General features: G+C 41.2%; 1 protein-coding gene across 5 annotated transcripts in view; it reads left to right on the forward strand.

Moving 5' to 3' along the window:
• Positions 1-9,561, forward strand: part of SORCS2 (sortilin related VPS10 domain containing receptor 2) — an 843,749-nt gene extending 834,188 nt beyond the window's left edge. Inside the window, exons 26-28 of one of the 5 annotated variants that reach the window (XM_048848940.2) lie at positions 3,815-3,972; positions 6,160-6,239; positions 6,581-9,561. In XM_048848940.2, the coding sequence (XP_048704897.2) occupies positions 3,815-3,972; positions 6,160-6,239; positions 6,581-6,604 (262 nt within the window). In that variant the 3' untranslated portion in view covers positions 6,605-9,561. The remainder of the gene's footprint in view (positions 1-3,814; positions 3,973-6,159; positions 6,240-6,580) is intronic. The other 4 variants (XM_075128050.1, XM_075128051.1, XM_075128052.1 and 1 more) reach the window with 4 other exon arrangements.
• Positions 9,562-19,904: the final 10,343 nt, after the last annotated feature.

A 19,904-nucleotide genomic window follows, 5' to 3' on the forward strand; every position in this document is an offset into this window, starting at 1 on the left:
AATGTTATTTCATTTGCAGTACATTGTGGGTTGTCTGTTTGTATTACAAGATCATAAAACTCGGTGGCGGTGACTGTTATGAGACATTGTGATGTACACCTCTTGATTAGCCCTTAATTTGGAGGCAATTAGACAACAGACACATTTAATAAGCGGCAAAAGAAATATACAATATTTAAGAAAGAAAAAAAATATTTTTATTCATCTTGATTCCTTTCTAAAATGGCCTCTTGGCTTATTATTTTCTGAATGGGACAGTTATTGCAGAGGAAGACTGTAGGAATGCTAGGAATTGAAACACGGCTTTAACTCCCCTAATACACTGGAATTTCTCAGTTGAACAGATCAAACTTCAGAGCAGGATCTCACAGCATCATGCAGCCCCCAGCAAAATTTGATTCTCCTGAAATGGAAAGCAGGGTGCTTAGAGACAGATATTACTAGAAATGGGTTAATCACCTGAAGCAGAGGCTCACCTATGAGTCCGGCTTAAATTCATGAGTGCACATACTTCACAAGATCACATTCCTCCCCGAATGAAAAATGTAGAGTAAAGATTCCCTAGAACTGAGATTCATAAAAACAGAGCATCTGCAGCAATCTCTCCTAAGGTATGCCTACAGTGCAATAAAAGACCCACAGCCTGGCCATGGCTGGCCCCGATTGGCTGACTTGCGCTTGTGGGGCTAAAACTTGCAGCGTAGACATTCAGGTTTGGGCTGGAGCCCAGGCTCTGAGACCCCATGAGGGGAGGGGGTCTCAGAGCCTGGGCTGCATCCTGAGCCTGAATGTCTACACTTCAATTTTTAGCCCTGCAGCCTAAGCCCCATGGCCCTGAGTCAGTTGATCTGGTCTCTGAGACTGGGTGCTGCAGGTTTTTTATTGCATTGCAGACCGCTAGAAAGCAAACATTATCCAAAGACAGAAATCCACAGAGCACTTAGTTTTATAGGACCCGGATCCACAGGAGTAGTTGGTCCACCTAGACAGAGATCGACAAGCAGAAAGGGGTAATTTCCCTGCCAGAAAATGCTGCTGAAGCAAGAAACAGTTCAGAGAACAAAACTGAGTATCTCAGAGGCAAAAAGATCTCCTCCTCCTCTTGGCTTCAGACTGCATGCATTAGAAAATTATCATGGTGCCTCAAGCTAATGATATGCTGCCAGATTCACTAGTATGCTCCATCAGCTTAACCATCCAGATAAACTGGGATCATGGCGCATCCTGTCACTGGAACAGCATAAAGCAGCTGGAAGGTTCCAGTGACTCTGGCCCATTATCTAGCATGGATCCGGAATCTGCATATTGTTTTTCAAAGCAATGTCATCTTTATCAGTGGTAATTCAATCAAAGAAAAATCCTCCTTTTCTTTTTCCGATGTATTTTTATGTTTGTGATGTTTTTCCTAGTAGGATTTCTTCATTCCTTCAGCAGCACTCTGAGCGGGGTTCCATGGTGTGGGGTACTCTGCAGTAATATAGACAAGACAAACAGCACAGTGTCCACCACGCAAAGGCAAGGGAAGGAAAATGATATTTCACCCACATCAAAGCTGTCATGTATTTAATACATCACTAGCAAAAGAGCTGAAATCGTCCTTCTTTTATTTTTGCAACAGCAGGAACATAGATTTCATCATACCAGATTAGACTATTGTTTCCTCTATTTAGGTATTTTGCCTACTTTAGTGGGAGTACATTTGATTCTTCAGAAGAAGAGAAAGATTTCTGCCTTTTCACAGTCTCAGATACCTCCTCTCCCTCCCCTTTACCCCATTCATTTTAAAATCCTGTTAAAAATTACACTTGTTGTTGTTAAAAATATCCATGGACTTGCTGCAACCAAACTCAAGGATCTTTCTCTGTATTCACCTCCTTGCATCCTGTCCTTGAGTACCACCACCAATCTCACCACTCTTGGAGCAGAGTTTCTAATCTTTCCTCATCATTGATTTCCCATCTCATTTACACTTTCAGAAGAAAACCTCCCCTCCCCCCCACCTTTGCCTATATTACTATTGTGTTGCATGAGAGCAAGTGTAGTCCCAATCCTAGCCATTTAGTTATAAAAACAGGTACTAATTTGATGGTCCATATTTTATTAAAATCAAAATAATACCATGTAGAAAAGGCAGACTTCCAAAATGAATGGGACAAAGTAAGTCATGACTGCTCTAAAGCACAAAGAAGTCATTCATCTGAACATTAACCTCAAAACTAACACCACAATAAATATTCTATTCAATGTATTTTCATTATTATTGTTACTGTTACTTTAAATGCTGATAGCATGCTCCAGTACTCTGTATTATTTACATTTCAAAATCTTTAGTAGTAAGAAACAGTAGGAGGGGGATGAAAGAAAGATGGCCGAACAGACACACTATCCCTACTCATTTAAGCTATTCCTACCCTATTCCTCATGTAGTATCTGCCTTCTGAAGCCAGTGATTATGGTTTATTCATTTTCTAGAGGATAGATTAAGCGTTTCTTTGGAATATAATATGCATATAGTAAACAGTGTGTGTTCTAGGCTGATTAGGGTTGTAATGTAGAAAAAACACAGCCCTACTGTCCAGAATAATTTCTAGAAAGATGTGGGACCAAGAGACCATATACCTCTAAACTCTTATTGGTTTAGAATATCAGAATTCCTTTTTTAATAGTTATTTAAAAGCTGCTGATGCTTTCTTGTAGCATGAATTGTATTAGGGCACCTAGAGCTGGTATCGGCATCTTTTTATCATTATTTAAATAAACATAAATAAAATGCCATCTTTCTCCTGAAGAGTGTCTTATCTCCTGGTTATGAAGACCCTTGGAGCCAGGACTGGGTGCTTTGATTTGCTATATATATTTTTAAATAAACCTTTTCAGTATGTTTTAATATTGTACAACACTGTGACTACCTCAGCAGAGGGGTTGATGAAGACACTATAGAAATTAAACTATGATGTCATACTGCTATTGTTCCCAGCTGGGCCACTGACTCTATGCAACCAGGGGCAGTTTGCTTTACCTCTCTTGTCTTCAGCAGCTATTAAACTGAGGTAACCTCAGGGCTGCTGCAGTGCAGTGTTTCTCAGTTGGTGGGTCACGACTCCCAGGGTCAAGAAAGGCAGTCGGCAGGGGCAGGGGGAACGAGGCACTGAAAATGTTATTACAATCTGAAAAGCTTGCTGCACACCCTGACCTGTGAAGGTCCAGTATTGTCTGTCAATCCCTCGAAACAACACACACATAAACTTATTGTTGTTAGCATTGATACAAGGTCACAAAATTTCTTTTAACTTTGAATAAGGTGTTGTCATACTGCTGCAGAGTAAGACATAACTAATTGATGCTTTGTCATCCTTCTATGATGACATTTTAGGAATGCAAGAAATATTATTTATTCACATGTTTTCAGCTTCAAGTGTTTTTTTTAAATTATTATTTTTTTTAAATTATTAAATCAGTAAATATCTGAACAAAAAACAAAAAAGATCTGTGTTTATATAGAAATCCTTATATCAAAACCAGGCAAGTTCTTGATACCTATCTAGAAAATTCCTATAAAATGTAATAGGGATAAAACCAATGAGCTTCTGTAGATATTAGTGGGAAATCTATAGCTATTACTCTAAAATCCTATAGAATTAAATAGAAAATGTATTACCATAGAGTTCTATTGGCTGATTTAAAAATTCAGTGGAAACATTGTTCTTTATTTAATTCTATAGGATTTTTCCATAGGGGTTTGAGGTTAATATGATTAATTGTATATAATATGAAACTAAATTCCATCAAAGGATATTTTTCCTGTGCTATTTAGGAAACTGCCAGGCAGAAACGTCTATGCCCAGATGCACAACGAAAAAGAACAGGAGATGACAAGCCCTGTTAATCACAGTGAGGACACCCAGAACATCATCCAGGGTGAGGAGTTTATTGATGATGATCTGGATTCTCAAACGCTAGGTAACGCAAGAGGTAACTTCACCTTCACTTTATTAACATCTCAATTAGTATTTTGTTTGCTTTGTTTTTTTTAATTACGTTTTAATGTTTGCATTTTTAGTATCTTCATTTTTATACTCAGCTTCAAGAGGAATCGATTGGTAAACTGCTAACAAGGAAACACTTCTTTTATCCTCCTTTTTTGTTTTGTTTTAAATTCAGTCTATTCTGCTGATTTTTTATGACATGCCATATAAATACACAGTATGTAAGGTAGTACAATGCACTGTCATGAGATATATGTGAACAACATTAGGAAGATAGTACAATAAGCAGTATAGATTATAATTGATTAACTTCACTAGCATTTAAATTAACTTGAGCATGCCCTGAAATCAAAGTGTAATGAATTTTAGGCAGAGAGAAATGATATGTAGAATGAATGTTTCCATAATGCAGGGTAGATTATAAGGAGGTGTCCTCTCTTTTAGACACATTAAATGAATTCCCAAATACAAAACTTCATTGAATTCATCCTATTTTGAGTCCTGACTTGCCAGTATCCAATGGACAGTCATTAGAATTCCCATTCAGGAATCTTTTATGAATGTCTCTTAGAGCAGATGATTCAAAGTTAGATGAAAGTGCTTGTCTAGGCAATTCATGAGTATGCTGAATGTAATGTAGAGAGCTAGTCTAAAATACTCCAAATGTATTGAGAACACAGAGCAGCCTGAAAAGTGTAGCTCACAAAGGAAGATCGTCTAGTGCTGCTTCGGACAACTCTGTGAAAATGGAACATCTGACCCTAAATCTCAGGCTTTTATAAAACTGGCTGAAATGGTGGTAGAGACAGACAACTGTGAGGTTAAATGGCTTCATTAACCCTACATAGAGGGCTAAGATCAGCCACGGAGGGCAGACGTCCTGGAAGTCCTTCTTTATCTCTTTGTTATTCTTACTATCTATCTCTAACTGTCTTTTGTTGTTGTTTTAATTTTCCTTAGCTGAACCATATGCTGCCATTTGCTTTGATTTTAGCTCTGATGAAAGGGAAAAAACATATTTCACCTGGAAATTGTTTTTGCCCAGATCTGTACGTTTTTTAACAAATTGCACACACTAAAATTCGTTGTTTTCATGAAAACCCTTCAAACAGAACCTTGATTATACTACAAAGCTCTACCAATACTGTAGCACTGCAGATGACCCTGGGACACAAAAATTGTTTGCATGACAAGATTGTTTCAATGATCTCATCTCTAGAATAGACTCCTGAATGCCAAGGAGGTACTCTCAGGGTTCTTCAGTTAATGTGAAGCACTCATAGCCACTTAGGCGTATATCAGGTACTCTTTAGCCACAGTCTTCCTCTTGCAGTTGTGTAATACCTCTTACTGTTTTTGCATATGTGCTGCTTAGGATGAAGGATATGGGAATGAAGAAGTTCTACCCGGATTTACAACCCATTCAAAAATAATCTCCTTGCCTGATCACTGTAGGCTATATTTGGTCTGATCCTGCACTCCTTACCTTCCATTGAGGTCAGTAAGAGTGTTGCTTGAGTAAAGAGTCCAGGACCAAGACCTGCCAATGAGGAAGTCTTAAGTTAGACAGTTAACAAATGCAAATCTGAAAGTGACCTGCAGTTCTGCCAGGTTGTCAGCACCAGCAGACATCCAGGGGAACAGGAATAGCTCATGTCCTTGGGTCAGAGCCATCTATGTTTATCAGCTGCCAGACAGTGTTAAAACATATAAGACTTTTTCTTGCTATACTTCTACACCGTGCACTTTTTGTTGTTTGCCTTCAATATAGCCTTCAATAGCACCCAACGCTACATAGGAAATCTTCCTAGTTGTCTCAGTATTGTGCTGTTTTGTCTGGCTGAAGTATGAAGCATATCACCATCCCTACTGAAATATTAAATTCTGTTTTATGACATTATTTTCAGCTGGTTCATATGCTCTGGAGATTCCTACTTATGCTGATGGGATTTTCCCCCCTATTCTAGAGATCACTATCGTAGCCTCCTGTCCATGCACAGCAGGGTTTTACAAACCTGGTTTTCTGTTTGCTCTCTCTCTTTTCCTAACTTTTGAATTGTCACAGTACAGTATTTCCAGACTCACCCATCCACTTTTTTTGTTTTCTATATATTTTGTTGCCTACTTTATCGCAACCCCCACCTTGGGACTCCTCAACTCCATTTCCTTGCAGTGACTCCTTCTGGGAGAGGTGGAAACTTGAACAGCTACAGAGTTCCCTTATTGCTGATGCCGATCAGTGTCCAGTCCCAGGTCAGTGGCATGTTGAATGGAAGCCTCAGGTTCCATTCTCCTCCCTCACCTGCTCCCCTCAAGACAACTACACCTTTTTAAGCTGCAAAGAGAACCACCTTATGCTGTCACTGGGATAGAAACACTAGGAATTCTAACAACCATCATGAGCAGACACTTTAAAGCACTGAAGTAGAAAGTATGTTGTAGGTACACTGAGCTGCTGCACCACCTGCATCTGAACTGTTGTTTGATAAGACAACCATCTAATTTGATTGTCTTGTCTCTGCAATAAAAGGGGAATGTATAGTAAAATGCTCAAAATATACTAATGTTAGTATTTTGTTTTTATATTTTTTTAGGCAATCACTCAGGCGTGGTTTTGAGCATTAACTCCAGAGAGATGCACAGTTACCTGGTTAGCTGATGTTTACAGCTGAACACAAAAACCGAAAGACTCTTCTCTGTATTGTTTAATTTTTCCCTGGGGATGTCACCAAATGGCAAACATGGCTGTACCTGCTGGAGGAAAGTAGGTTCCTAAACAGTCTTGAAATTACAAGTGTCCATCATCTGTTACTGTAGAATGAGAACTTGTTACAATTCAAACTCAAACTAAGGTAGCAAATGTGTAGCCCTTGGCATACTAGATGCCACATTTTCTCTGTCCTGTATATGTTCTAGTTCTTTATGTTCAGTTTTAGAAGGACTGGACTTTAGTTCTTTTTATTGGCTAGGGTGTTCAGTGGAAGACTGAAATTCAACAGCCCTGAAGAGTTGACTTTAAAAAACCAGTGACTAGAAAGTACAAAGCAGATGGCTGGTTGTTCGCTCCAAATTTGTACTTGTTTAAAAGGCTGGGGCTGCCTGTTCTAGTTCAGCACTATGAGAGGAATGAGTAAGGAGATAAATGTACTCCTTAGCTCCTCTTCAATCCAAGTTCTTACCTTTAAAATGTGTGAGACAATCTAAGGAGCTTCAGCTCACTATGTGAGTCCCTGCTATAAATTGAATAAATAATGTGTTAAGACTTTTTGCAAGTAAAATGAGTCCTAAGAAACACCAAACAACACTCCCCGACCCCACCCCACCCAAAAAACCCCACTAGCTTGGTGCTACTTCCAGACCAGGTGCTTTCACATCTAGAGGCTGGTTGGTATAAGTTGCTCTTCTGTCGTCTTCTAACTTGAGCACCTCCATCATGGCAGTTGCAAGACCAGTTATTATATAATAAACAATTCTGACTGCCTGTCCCTTTTTCTCTTTTTAAAAGTGTAAATACCTCTTTTAAGTAGCTTTTTGTATGTTTTTTTAAAATTTCTAATTTGAGGGCAGAGGCCTAATATATGTAAGAATTCTCCCCCAACTAGGTCAGTACAGCACACCAGAACCTTTAGTCCTACAGATACTTGGAGTTTCCCTATGTGTTCAGTTCCTGCCTCTGATGTAAGGAAGAGCAAACTCGCAGCTGAAGTTCACCACCTTTGACGTGTTTGACAATCAGGAAGGATCATAGCAGGGAACTGATGCAATTTAAGGGATTGCACTTCATCAGTTTCACCACCAGGTGTCACTCTTATTCCCTCATCACTGAGCTGGGCCCTATTTCTGCAGGGAAGGGCAGTGAAACTGTCAAAGGAGCCAGATTGGGAGAGGCATGTGGGAGGGTCAGTTCAGAGTTTGCTTATCCCCAGGAGTCCTAAGGCATCACTAAATCCACATCTTGCAGGTTGTTTGTATGTGGGTTTTTGTAGGGATTTGTGTAGGAAATGAACCACAGCATGGTTCAGCCAAATGTTTGGCATCCCATGTATCACAGCTGCCTGGAATTAGGACACTCTCTCAGAAACCTATTTAATCTTTTCACCTTTTGCCTTGAACAGGGGATGACTAGCTCTTTTTTACTCACTGAATGTTGTACTAATGCTTGTAGCTAAATTTCCATACCACCTTCCTTAAAGGGATTATAGTCAACTATATACTTGTGAATGACCAAGCAGTCATGCCGGTGAGACAGAATGGCACTATCTAAAAATTCTCCTATGCAGTAGGTCGCTTTTCCATGTAGCCAGGGAATTAATGATATCATGGAATATGCTTTCTTCAGAAACAACATGTTAGCATGCCACCTCCTATGTGGCAATATAAGCTCTCACAAAGCTCACAGAATCTGTGTGTAAAGCACAAGAAAATCTAGTTTAGGAACGAACAGTATGAAAGTGGATGGGAACATGTAAGGTCTGAATGCTTGAAAAGAGTGGCAAGTGCATGCCAACTGCTCAGGAAAAGGTCTGTTTGTAACCATCTCACAAAAATTTCATCTTGCAAAGCCCTACAGGGCCCTGCAAACTAACCCACAGAGAGATAGGAAATACTTGAGTTGACAATGCTGTATGCAGGACTAAGTATAATTCTGACACAGTCATAAGAACCAAAGACCAAAGGTCCATCTAGCCCAGTATTCTGTCTTCCGACAGTGGCCAATGCCAGGTGCCCCAGAGGAAATGAACAGAACAGGTAATCATCAAGTGATCCATTCCTTGTCACCCATTCCCAGCTTCTGGCAGAGGCTAGGGACACCATCCCTGTCCATACTAGCTAATAGCTATTGATGGACCTATCTTCTATGAACGTATCTAATTCTTTTTTTAACTCTGTTATAGTCTTGGCCTTCACAACATCCTCCATTCATCCATTAGTGTCTGTGTCCTGGATTTTCTGAGGTGAAGTGCCAATACAAAATCATTAGTGCTTTGGAAGCCTACAGGACTGTTGCACCATGGGCTAGCCCTATTCACCAGCTCCTTACTGGTTTTAGGGGAAATGAACTAGAAACAATACAGTGAAACAAGATTGCAAACAACTTTTCCTGGGAAGTAAATTCAAAATAGGGCAGGAGAGTGGAGGATTGAACTCTTAAATAATGTAAAGAATTGAACTTCTATATTAGAGTCTTTTTGTTGGTCTGCTTGCAGGCTAAGGGAATTATAGGGACTAATTCACATACACTAATTTTATGCTTTGACAACTATTTTTATACATTTACAACAGTTTAATTCATGTTTCTGTTGACAGGAAACTCCTGCTGCAAAGCAAAATATTTAACTGTTGCGCAAGACTCTACTAGTCATTATCATTAATACTTAGCACTTATGTATGATGCTTGTAATCTTCCCAGCATTTTCCAACATTAACTAATTTAATTCTTGAAACACACCTGTGAGGTTGGTATAACATGACTCACAAATGTGGTGAGACACTGTTTTTTGAGGAGTTTTCAGTATTATTATGTCTGTGTAAATAATAGCCAGTAGACAATAAAGCAAGCCTTTTGAGTTCCTGACCAGAATGCCTTTATAATGGATTATTTCTAAAATGGGAGGACCTCATTCCCATGCAATGTGACTTGTTTTTTGTTTAAATGAAAATTCATACCTTTGATAGAGTTTGAATCTGTTTAATTATGCCCATGGGAGCACATTTTGTTTTTAAAGGAAGAAGTGTGTATATACACACACACTTTTGTATCTCTTTATACAGAAAGATGGACAAATGCACAGAAATAATATGTACACACACGTGTATATATAGCTGTGTACACACATCTATACTGTGATGAGCTGCCAAAATCTTAACAACCGGTTCCCTCCTCACCCCATGAGGGGGTCGTTGCCCACCCCTGCCCCCCCCCCAGGACTTCTTCCCCATCCAACCTCCCACATTCCTTGTTGCTCCCCCCCCGGGACCCCTGCCCCATCCACCCTCTTCCCGCTCCTCTGACTGCCCCCAGAACCGGTCAGGAGGGTCTCATGGGCCACCGTAGTGGGTGCCCACCCCTCCCCTAAGAGCCAGAAGGACCTGCCGGGGGGCGAGGTGGGGAGTCCCAGCGGTGCTTACCTGGGGCAGCTCCCAGGAAGCATCCGGCAAGTCTCTCTGGCTCCTAGGGGCAGGGTAGCATAACTAGGGGGGGAGCAGGGGGAGTGGCCACTCCCCACTGATCACATCAAAAGTGGTCCCTTAGGTGCCGATTCCGTGGGTGCTCCGGGGCTGGAGCACCCACGGGGAAAATTTAGTGCATGTGGAGCACCCACGGGGAAAATTTAGTGCGTGCAGAGCACCCACCGGCAGCTCCCCGCCCCGCGCCCGGCCCCAGCTCACCTCACCGCCGCTCCGTCTCCTCTCCTGAACGTGCCACCCTGCTCTGCTTCTCCGCGCTCCCCACCGGCTTCCCGCGAATCAGCTGTTCGCATGGGAAGCCTGGGAGGGCTGAGAAGCAGGCAGCAGCTTCGCGCTCAGGCCCAGGGAGGCAGAGGTGAGCTGGGGCGGGGAGCGGTTCCCCTGTGTGCCCCCAGGGTTACCTGCTGCGGTGTGGGCGGCCCTCCTTGCGCCTGCCACCCTCCATCCCCCCCCGCCCCAGCTCGCCTCTGCCTCCCTGGGCCTGAGTGCGAAGCTGCCGCTTGCTTCTCAGCCCTCTCCGGCTTCCTGCACGAACAGCTGATTCACGGGAAGCTGGGGGTGCGGGGTGGAGAAGCAGAGCGGGGCGGCGCGTTCAGGGGAGGAGGCGGAGTGGAGGTGAGCTGGGGCGGGGTGGGAAGCTGCAGGTGGGTGCTCTGCACCCACCAAATATTCCCCTTGGGTGCTCCAGCCCTGGAGCACCCATGGAGTCGGCGCCTAAGGCGCCACTTTTGGCCGGTTCCCTCATGGAAAAACCGGTTCTAAAAGGGCTTCTAAATTTAACTACTGGTTCCAGCGAATGGGCTCCAGCTCACCACTGCATCTATAGATATGCACAGAGGCATACACACACACAAACCCTTATAATTATATTAAGTTCTAAGTGAGGAAGGACAACATTACGGGTAAGGAACAGGATTTGGGAAACAGGTGACCTGGGTTCTATTCCTGTGTCAGACAATCTTTGTGCATGACTTTGGGCAAGTCACTTAGGCCCAGTCTTTCAAGATATTTAGATGCCTAACTCATGAGAATTAGGTACCTAAATAACTTTAAAAATCTGGGTCTTAACCTCTATGTACCTAAAAATGGGGATGATAATACTTATCTATTTCACAGGGATATCATGAGGCTAAATGTGTTTGAGATCCTCCAAATGAAAGGACTATAAATGCAAAGTATAAATCATTAATTATTTCTTTTTCTTAATGATTGTTAGGATTAAAAGTATCATTTAAAAGGTTATGAATAAGTATGGAAACCAGTAGCCCCACACAAAGGTGTTAAGAGTGTTAAAAAGCAAAAATGTAGTTTCAGTCAAAGATAGCTTATGGAATAGCTAATTGTTGTATGTTGGCATCGTGACATCGCCATTGATTTTGCTAATCTGCACACGGCTTACTAATGTCTTAAATTTATTCGCATTCTGCAATGTTAATGAGTAAAAGACCTTATAATGTGGGTTCAGTGAGCCACTCACCACATCGACGTCTACCAGTGCTGGTACTGGACTATAAACAGCATAACTGACCATCTGTTGGCCTCATCTACATGTTGTTTCCTTCTTAGAATGCCAAGTGTCTGACGCTGTAAAAACCATGCCTTGAGTTCTAGAATGATCCTTGGAGCCTTGGCTCCTTCTCAGTAAGGCTGTCTTAAACAGAACCTAGGGCTAGGGCTGCCACCTTGGATTTCCTCTCTACATTATGTGGAACAGCTTCCGGGGGCTGATTTAGACAATTTCATTTCAGTTTTAAAACGCTTCCTTCGTAGCAAGCTGCAGCATACTCACAAATGCATTCAAGAGGTTTACAAAACACCCCCTCCCCCCACATAGTATAAGTGAACTTCTCAGAAATAAATGCAATAAACTCCAAGGTGTGTCTGTGATACCTTTGGAGCACAGTTCATTGTGGTCCAGCCCCTTGTGTAGGCATTTACACCAGGTTAAAGCGGGTGTAAAATGCTTCCTTATTAGAATGATGAGTCGTTCTTTACTCCTTAAACAGTCTTCAGATTGAGTCATACATTTCTCATCAAATAGTCAGACTGAAATGAATGGAGGTACTAGAGGATTAAGGTACGGGTATTAATCAATGTTAGAAAGGGTGGTACAGGCTAGCCCCGTGTTAACAACTGTTCAATCTTTGCATGTGAAATACCTTGGCAATGCTCGAGTTGTACGTACAACAAAAAGGTTATTTAGGAATAGATTTTGATACCCTTAAGCATACTGTGTCATAATTTACTCCACAAATAGCCCTGTTTGAGTTCAGTGGGCCCACTCATGTAGTAAATAGTAAAATCTGAGTAAGAGTGTCAGAATCGGGTACTGGGATTCATCAAGATTTTCCCTCTTTCATTCTGCATCCTATTTACCTCTGTTTTCTTTTGGCCAACTCCTGATACATTGAATTGTACCTTACTTGAGTTGTATGATTTCAATGGGATTATTCAGGGAATCAGGTGCTTTTCAGCATGAGTAAGGATATCAAATTCTGGTGCTTCAGTTCTATAGTTACTGCTGGTTGGACTAGTGTAGCCAGATCAGTGTATCTCCATGTATCACCAGGGGCTAGTACAAGAATGAGACATTTTTCATATAACCTTTTAATGATTACTACTTGTTTTGCCTTTTTGATTAAAAATCCTCTCTAATGTTTTTGAGAGGCCTTCTGCCAGTAGATAGTGCCTCTTGAACTGAGGTCAGTAAAATGTAACTACAATGGTGGCTATTCTCCTCTACACTGTGTGATCCTGTGTGTGAAGAAACAATTTTCTTTCTCAAAGAATAAGAAATATGTTCATTTGTTTGCAGTGTCTTCTTAACATTTTAGTTCTAGGTGTGTCTTGACTGTTTAGACTTATCAAAAGTTTACTACATTGTAACTAGGCTTATGGCTATTTTCATTCAAATCATAGGTTTTACCACATACCCAATTTTATTTCATTGAAAAAATTGATTTGTTTTTGTTTTTGAGGGGAAGGAATTTTTTTTATTTTATTCCTATTCATTGGCATTCAAAGTCTTTGTTATACATGAGCATTTGATTGATACAGTGCTAAAGTCACCATCTCCATTTATATTTCAGCTGTTTAAGATTAGAATAAAAACTTCACATTATCTCCAAAATAATGAACTTTGGTTGGGAAGTTATTTTCAAGCATTTAACTTTTCGTATGTATTTTTCAGATCATTTCCAACTCAAAAATTCTATGATCTATCAGCTCACCAGTACATTCAAATGTAAACTTGTTCCGAGTATATTTTCTATTTTTGTCTCGAGTCTAGTCCCAAATGAATATGGCTTCCACAACTTTCCTTGTGACACTTATACAGTCTAATCTAGCTAATCTATGGAAGTACTTCTATGATCTCCATCACTATAGTATTTGAGTGTCTGGAAGTAGAAATAGTATCTGCCCATAATTGTTTATATGATATTCAGCCTAAATATGTGAGTTCTTTATTTCCTCTTAATATTTTTAGTGGTAATCCTCTCATGCCATACTGTCTAATAAATCTTTACCTCTGATGTTTATGTCCTTCATATTTTTAGACTTTCGCTAGATAGTCACTTAAAAGCTCAGACTCATACAAATGCGGCCAGATTCTCAAAAGAGTTCCACTCCCATTTAGACACCAAAATAAGTGGCCAAATTTTTGAAAGTTATTCAGCATGTTGGGTGCAGAGCACTTTTGAATAACTGACCCTGGCAAGAGAGATGAAGATAAGACGTGCCCTAACCACTGAGCAATGGGATAGTCTGATGTGGACCAGTCCCTTGGTTTCTCCTCTTAAAGCTGTTCCACTTTGGATAGAGTCAGTGGAGCACGGAGACTGGCTCCTGGGTCTCCCAGATCCTGGGTGAGTGCTCTAACCACAAGGTTATAGAATCTTTCGTATGCTCACTTGTGCTCTCTCTTTCTTATTCTCCCTCCCCCTACCTCCCGCTCCCGCCATTTGAGTGGTCTGCTCCAATAAGCAGCTTCTGAGCATGTCTGCCATATTGGTGCCCTCAGGCAAGTTAGGGGGAGAAATGCCTATTTTCTCCTGGTTCATGTATTGCTCTGGTGCTTAAGGTTATCCAGACACCTAGAGTGAGATTGCAGTGCACAAGCTCTGATGCAGAAACATAGGCACCTAGGGAACTTTTTTATTGCAAAAACTTAAGTGCGAAGTGAGCGTAGGCACCTACAGCATTCAGCAGCAGCTGAGTGGGGGTTTTGCGAATACCCATGAGGCCTGATTCTAGGATTTAGGTGCCTAAGTCCCTTTGTGATCTAGCTCTAGGACATATGGCCTTAGGACTGCAGAAACATATAGTTACTATCGCATATGCATACCCTCTCCCTCTCTCTAAATGGATGAAAAAAAACCCAAGTGACATTAATTGCCACTAAAAGGAAAAAGTGGAGACATTCTTTTACACTGACAATTCTAATGATAATGATTTCTTTGCAACACCTGAAAACATTAACTGCATTTGAACTTTATTGATCATTCTTGATTTGTTTTTGTAGAATTTATATTATCATGGTGTGATAATTGATTGCAATAGAAAGGGTGTAAAGCCTTGCCATGTAGCGATAATTCATACAGCAGTATACAACATTTCTTAAATACTATGCTTTTGTAGTGTATTTTCTTAGTACTATAATAGGGTTATTAACCACTTGTGAGACCAGGCTTTTTAAATATCATATGTTGAAATGTATCTTGTTTTTATTTTGCATGGTGCTAATGTTAATGGGCCGAATTCTGCCTTTTGATGCTTATATCAACTCCCTTTGACCAGAACACTAGCTGCTCTAAGGGCAAAATTTGGCCTACTCTGTACAAATGTGGTATCATTTCTCACTTCTTTCTTGTTTACGTACTTCAATCCAAATTTGGGTTCTGCACTGTAATGGCTCACGTAGGAAAACAGCAGCTTTTTAGACTAGTGGCCTTTAAGGCAGACAATCTGGTTATGGATTATAACAAAAAGTCAATAGGACTGTGTGAGAATAGGAATTTATCACCTCAACAGCAGGAACACACACATCTGCGCATACACAAAGGATGCGAGGCAATAAAGCTACAGCCTGAGGCTCATGAGTGCCGCTTTGCTGATAAATCACTGATAAGTGACCCGGATTCATGGAAGAGAATTAAGACCAGAGAAACATTGTCAAATCCATACTGGAACTTTCTGATTGTGCTTCACCCAAAGTCTTGCAGGGCATACTACATACTGTTTTTTCAGGGCATAGTACATACTAAATTTCTATTTTTTGAAAAAGGAATGAGTAGTGCAGGAGAGGTACAATAGGTTTCCACATGAGTCTTTCCCTTATGGTATCCTGGAGTCAGGTGGTGGTTGGCTCATAAAAGGTTGTCTCAACTCAGTTGCTAGTGGCTGTTCAGCCACATCATAAAAACTGCCTTATAAGGCAGCAAATATTTTCAGTCTCCCCTGAGTTTACCTGCACAATTCCCAAGTTTTGCAGAGGAGGGTTGGGGTTGCGGGGGGAGTTGCACTGATGGGAAAAGCCAGCTCCAGATGTGTCCTCTCCCTTGCATAACTGCCTTGTCAAATTCTTCCCTTAGGTCCTCAGCTGATGTGATGGAACTCTGTTCCCTGCAGCTGAGAGAAGTGGGGACAGGAGAGGGACAGATTAAAGGACAAGGGTGCAGTGGTCCAGTGTCTTGTGGAATTTCAATAGGAGCCCCCACAGTGAACTGAGACATCTGCCAGGGAAATATTGCCTCCTCTTCTCCATCCCATATGCATCTCATTTCTTTCTGCTCAAGTCCATACAACTCACTGCAAAGTTGTATGGACTTGAGCAGATTTTGAGCAGGGTTCCAAAGAGAATCATAGAATCATAGAATATCAGGGTTGGAAGGGACCCCTGAAGGTCAAAAGAGGATGGATCTAGACTATTTTCAGTGGTAGCAGATGCTAGAACAAGGAGTAGTGGTCTCAAGTTGCAGTGGGGGAGGTTTAGATTGGATATTAGGAAAAACTTTTTCACTAAGAGGGTGGTGAAACACTGGAATGCGTTACCTAGGGAGGTGGTAGAATCTCCTTCCTTGGAGGTTTTTAAGGTCAGGCTTGACAAAGCCCTGGCTGGGATGATTTAGTTGGGGATCGGTCCTGCTTTGAGCAGGGGGTTGGACTAGATGACCTCCTGAGGTCCCTGCCAACCCTGATATTCTATGATTTAGTATTTTTCTTAAAGCCCCAGCTCCTGGAATTAGCTATTTACGTGGCAATCTCTGGTTTCATTTTCTTTGGGAAGGTAAGTTTCTCGCCTGCATGGTTGCAGAGAGGCTTTAGAAAACCTGAGCCCGACATGCTCCAGCACCGGGAGGCAAATGAAAAGAACACAAACGTCTTTTTAAAATCTGACCATTATTAAGCCAATCGTGTGGTTTTCAGGTACCTGATGGACATGTTTCGAACAGGCGGGGGTTAGAAATACTTGGGGGGAGGGGAGGGCTGCAAAGGGCTGATGGAGAGATGATGAGGGAAGGCAGTGGCTGGACTGGCTCTTTCACTGCACTCTCTTTGAGCCCTTCCCAGTGAAGCCATGGTGCCACTGGAGGCTCCCTCTGCCAGCTCTACAATGCCCCAATTCCACACTGCCTGGACCCCACTGAGAGCAAAGGAGAGTCTCTCTGCCCATTGCTTCCAGGGTGGCCTAGTGCTTATGTGTGATTCCAGCAGGGCTGCAGGAATGAGGAGCAAATGTGTGAGTCTTGCCCAAAGTGTGACATTTAGCAGCCCTGCATAAAAAGGTCAGTACCAACAGCCACAGCACTGTGTTTACATACGGGGTAATGATTGTGAGCCACATTCGTGTTTGCTACCCAAGCTGCTCCTTAGCTTTTCCCCTGTATCAAGAGGTAAGGAGATGAGTCACAGAACAGCTATTCTTTATGGCATGTTCCCTGGAATTGATGACGCTTAACGCATCATCAGTTACAGACATTGTAACATCTGCAACTTCACAGTTTTGTAGAGGGGCTGTATTCAGTCAGTGTGGGGCAAAGGAGGAATGGGGCTTGGAGGCCAGGTCCTACCATATGAAAAATTAATGGTGATTGGGTCCCCCCAACCCCGGGTCTTTTTCTGAGTGGGCCTTCTTCTGGAATCGCTCTGCTTCCAACTCCACCATTAAGGTGGGTTGATGGGGCAAAGTGGGAGCAACTCATGGGCTGCATTTCTGTTTTCCCTTCTGTGCCCTTTGATGGGAGAAATTTGAAGTCAGAATTAGGGTGACCAGATATCCCGATTTTATAGGAACAGTCCCAATTTTTGGGTCTTTTTCTTATATAGGCTCCTATTACTCCCCACTCCCTGTCCCAATTTTTCACATTTGCTGTCTGGTCACCCTAGTCAGAATAGCAGATTGGTAGAGGTGAAGATTTGAGTAAATTGTCAGAACTCAGTAGGGAAGTTTGCACAGTGTTTGCCTACATTATATTTGACTCCATCCATTGCTACTTTATCTGCTCACTTTGAAAAACACACATATTTACTATGACTCCCTTCCCACCAGCTCCACTCATACCATTTCCCAATGATAAAGATGTTGGCAAATAATATAGTGTTGCAAGTGTAGCTTTAAGAGAAAGCAGCCACCCCCGTCTCCTGACTGAGATACAATAATTACAATAGCATAATTTTATATTTATGAAATGGCAAAACTAAACATTTTAATATATTATTGGGGAAAGATCATCAAGCTGGAGAATTTTCCATTTTCTTACTCTAGGTTAAATGTGATAGTATGAACATTTTTAGAATGGCTGTAGCCTGCATTTGTAGACCATGCAAATGATCATATAGCCTTTACTGACATTGTGTGTGTGATTAAGATAAGAAGGATTTGGCAAAGAGACTAGGTCTAAGTCAGACTTGAGGATTTGGACAAATCAAGCAACAGCTCTTGATTAAAACATGAGAAAGGAATAGAAATGAAAGATGACTTGTGAAGGTTTGTGAATCACATTATCCCTTCAGTGTATACTATTATTTGTTGGCATTACTGAGCTACTTCAGCCCTCACAACTGCACAACTCCATTAACTTCATTAGAATTACACTTTGTGTAAGAGAAGGCGGAATCTGATATATAGCAGTGGGCCAAATTAACCTCTTCTCACTCCAGCTATACTCGGATAAGCAGTTAACTATGTTACCTGTAATTGTTATGCCTCTGGTTATCCTGACAGCATTTAGCACAAACATAAGAGAGATGAAGCCAAGATGTAACTTACTCAGCTCCCAAAATTCTTTGAGTTGCTTTTATGAGCAACTGCTTAACAATGTATTTTTAGCTGGAATTCGAACAACCGGCCCCCTGCAACCCACTTAAATGCTCTTAGCAGTAATATACCTTTAACATCAACAAGATGCAGTCCTCTCTTTTTGCCTCCACATTTTTTCAGAGTTGTGAAAACAATACTGCCCCACTTTCCTAGGAATTTTGACTTTGTCCAAGCCTCTTTGTACACAGCATCAGGACTCAAGGGAAGAATGAAATTAAATCCATAATTAGTGCATTGTCAAAAATGAAAAGAAGTTCTTTGTATATTTTTTGTAAATATGTAACAGATTAAATGGCAGTTTTGTAGTGACGTGATGTTTTGGAGAACAAAGACTCAACTATGTTTGAATATGCTTTAATGTAACACGTAACTGTGATTCAGTTGCACAATCAATAGCTTAATCAAAAGTCTTGTGCAATATGTAGTGCACATACATAACCAAGTTTCTGTTCGTGGTCCACCACCAAATTTTAATTATATTTATAACCTGCACAATGCAGATTTAACAGTATTTTCAGCTTCCAAACATGTAGCAGGCAAACTACTGTATACGTACCTGTGTACACCACTGCATCCAAAGGTATGCATTTGTCTTGAGAAACTGCACTACGGCTTTTTCTTTAATAAAATTTGTTTCTAAACTATTTGCATGCATTGTCTTTTTGGGTTAAACTTTTTTTTTTTTTTTTACTGTGAAACAACCTAATGGATATTTTTAGTGCATGCAGGTCTTTCAAGAGAATAATATCCTGACCCAGAAACAATTGAATGTTACAGTTCTCCTTAGCCGTAGACTTCAGAACGTCCAACAGCATAAATATCAGCCACTACATATTTGAATTTCGAAGCTTGGGTATATAAACAAAATAAAATTAAACCCATCCTTTTCCTTCTTCTAGAGCAATGCAGTTCAGCTGTGGTAGAATTGGCATAACTCAGTGATAGGACTGAAGCTGTGCAATTGTATTGACAAGTATAAGAACATACTGTGTCAAGCCAATGGTCAATCTAACCCAGCATCCTGTCTTCTTGCAGTGGTCAGAGGGAATAAATAGAACAATCATCAAGTGAACCCATCCCCAGACATCCAACCCTATATCAAGCATCCCCTGCCTAATCAAGAGGGATTTAGACATCTTTGTAACTGAAAAACTTAACAGAGCATTAACTGCAGCCTCACATACGGCTGTATGTGAAGATGCTGCTATGCCACCAGAAGAGCTCCTTACCTCCCCAAGACAGGGTAACTGTGTTGACAGATAAATCCCTCCCATTGACACAGGGGGGGTTAGGTCATTATAACTACATCACTCAGGGGTGTGAAAAATATAAACCCGTGACATAGTTAAACCAAAATCGGTCAGTACCATAATGGCTAGCCATAAAGTTGGATGCATTCAGTGGCCCTG

The sequence above is a fragment of the Caretta caretta genome, chromosome 4 (assembly GCF_965140235.1).
Source record: "Caretta caretta isolate rCarCar2 chromosome 4, rCarCar1.hap1, whole genome shotgun sequence".
In the NCBI taxonomy this organism is placed as follows: domain Eukaryota; kingdom Metazoa; phylum Chordata; order Testudines; family Cheloniidae; genus Caretta; species Caretta caretta.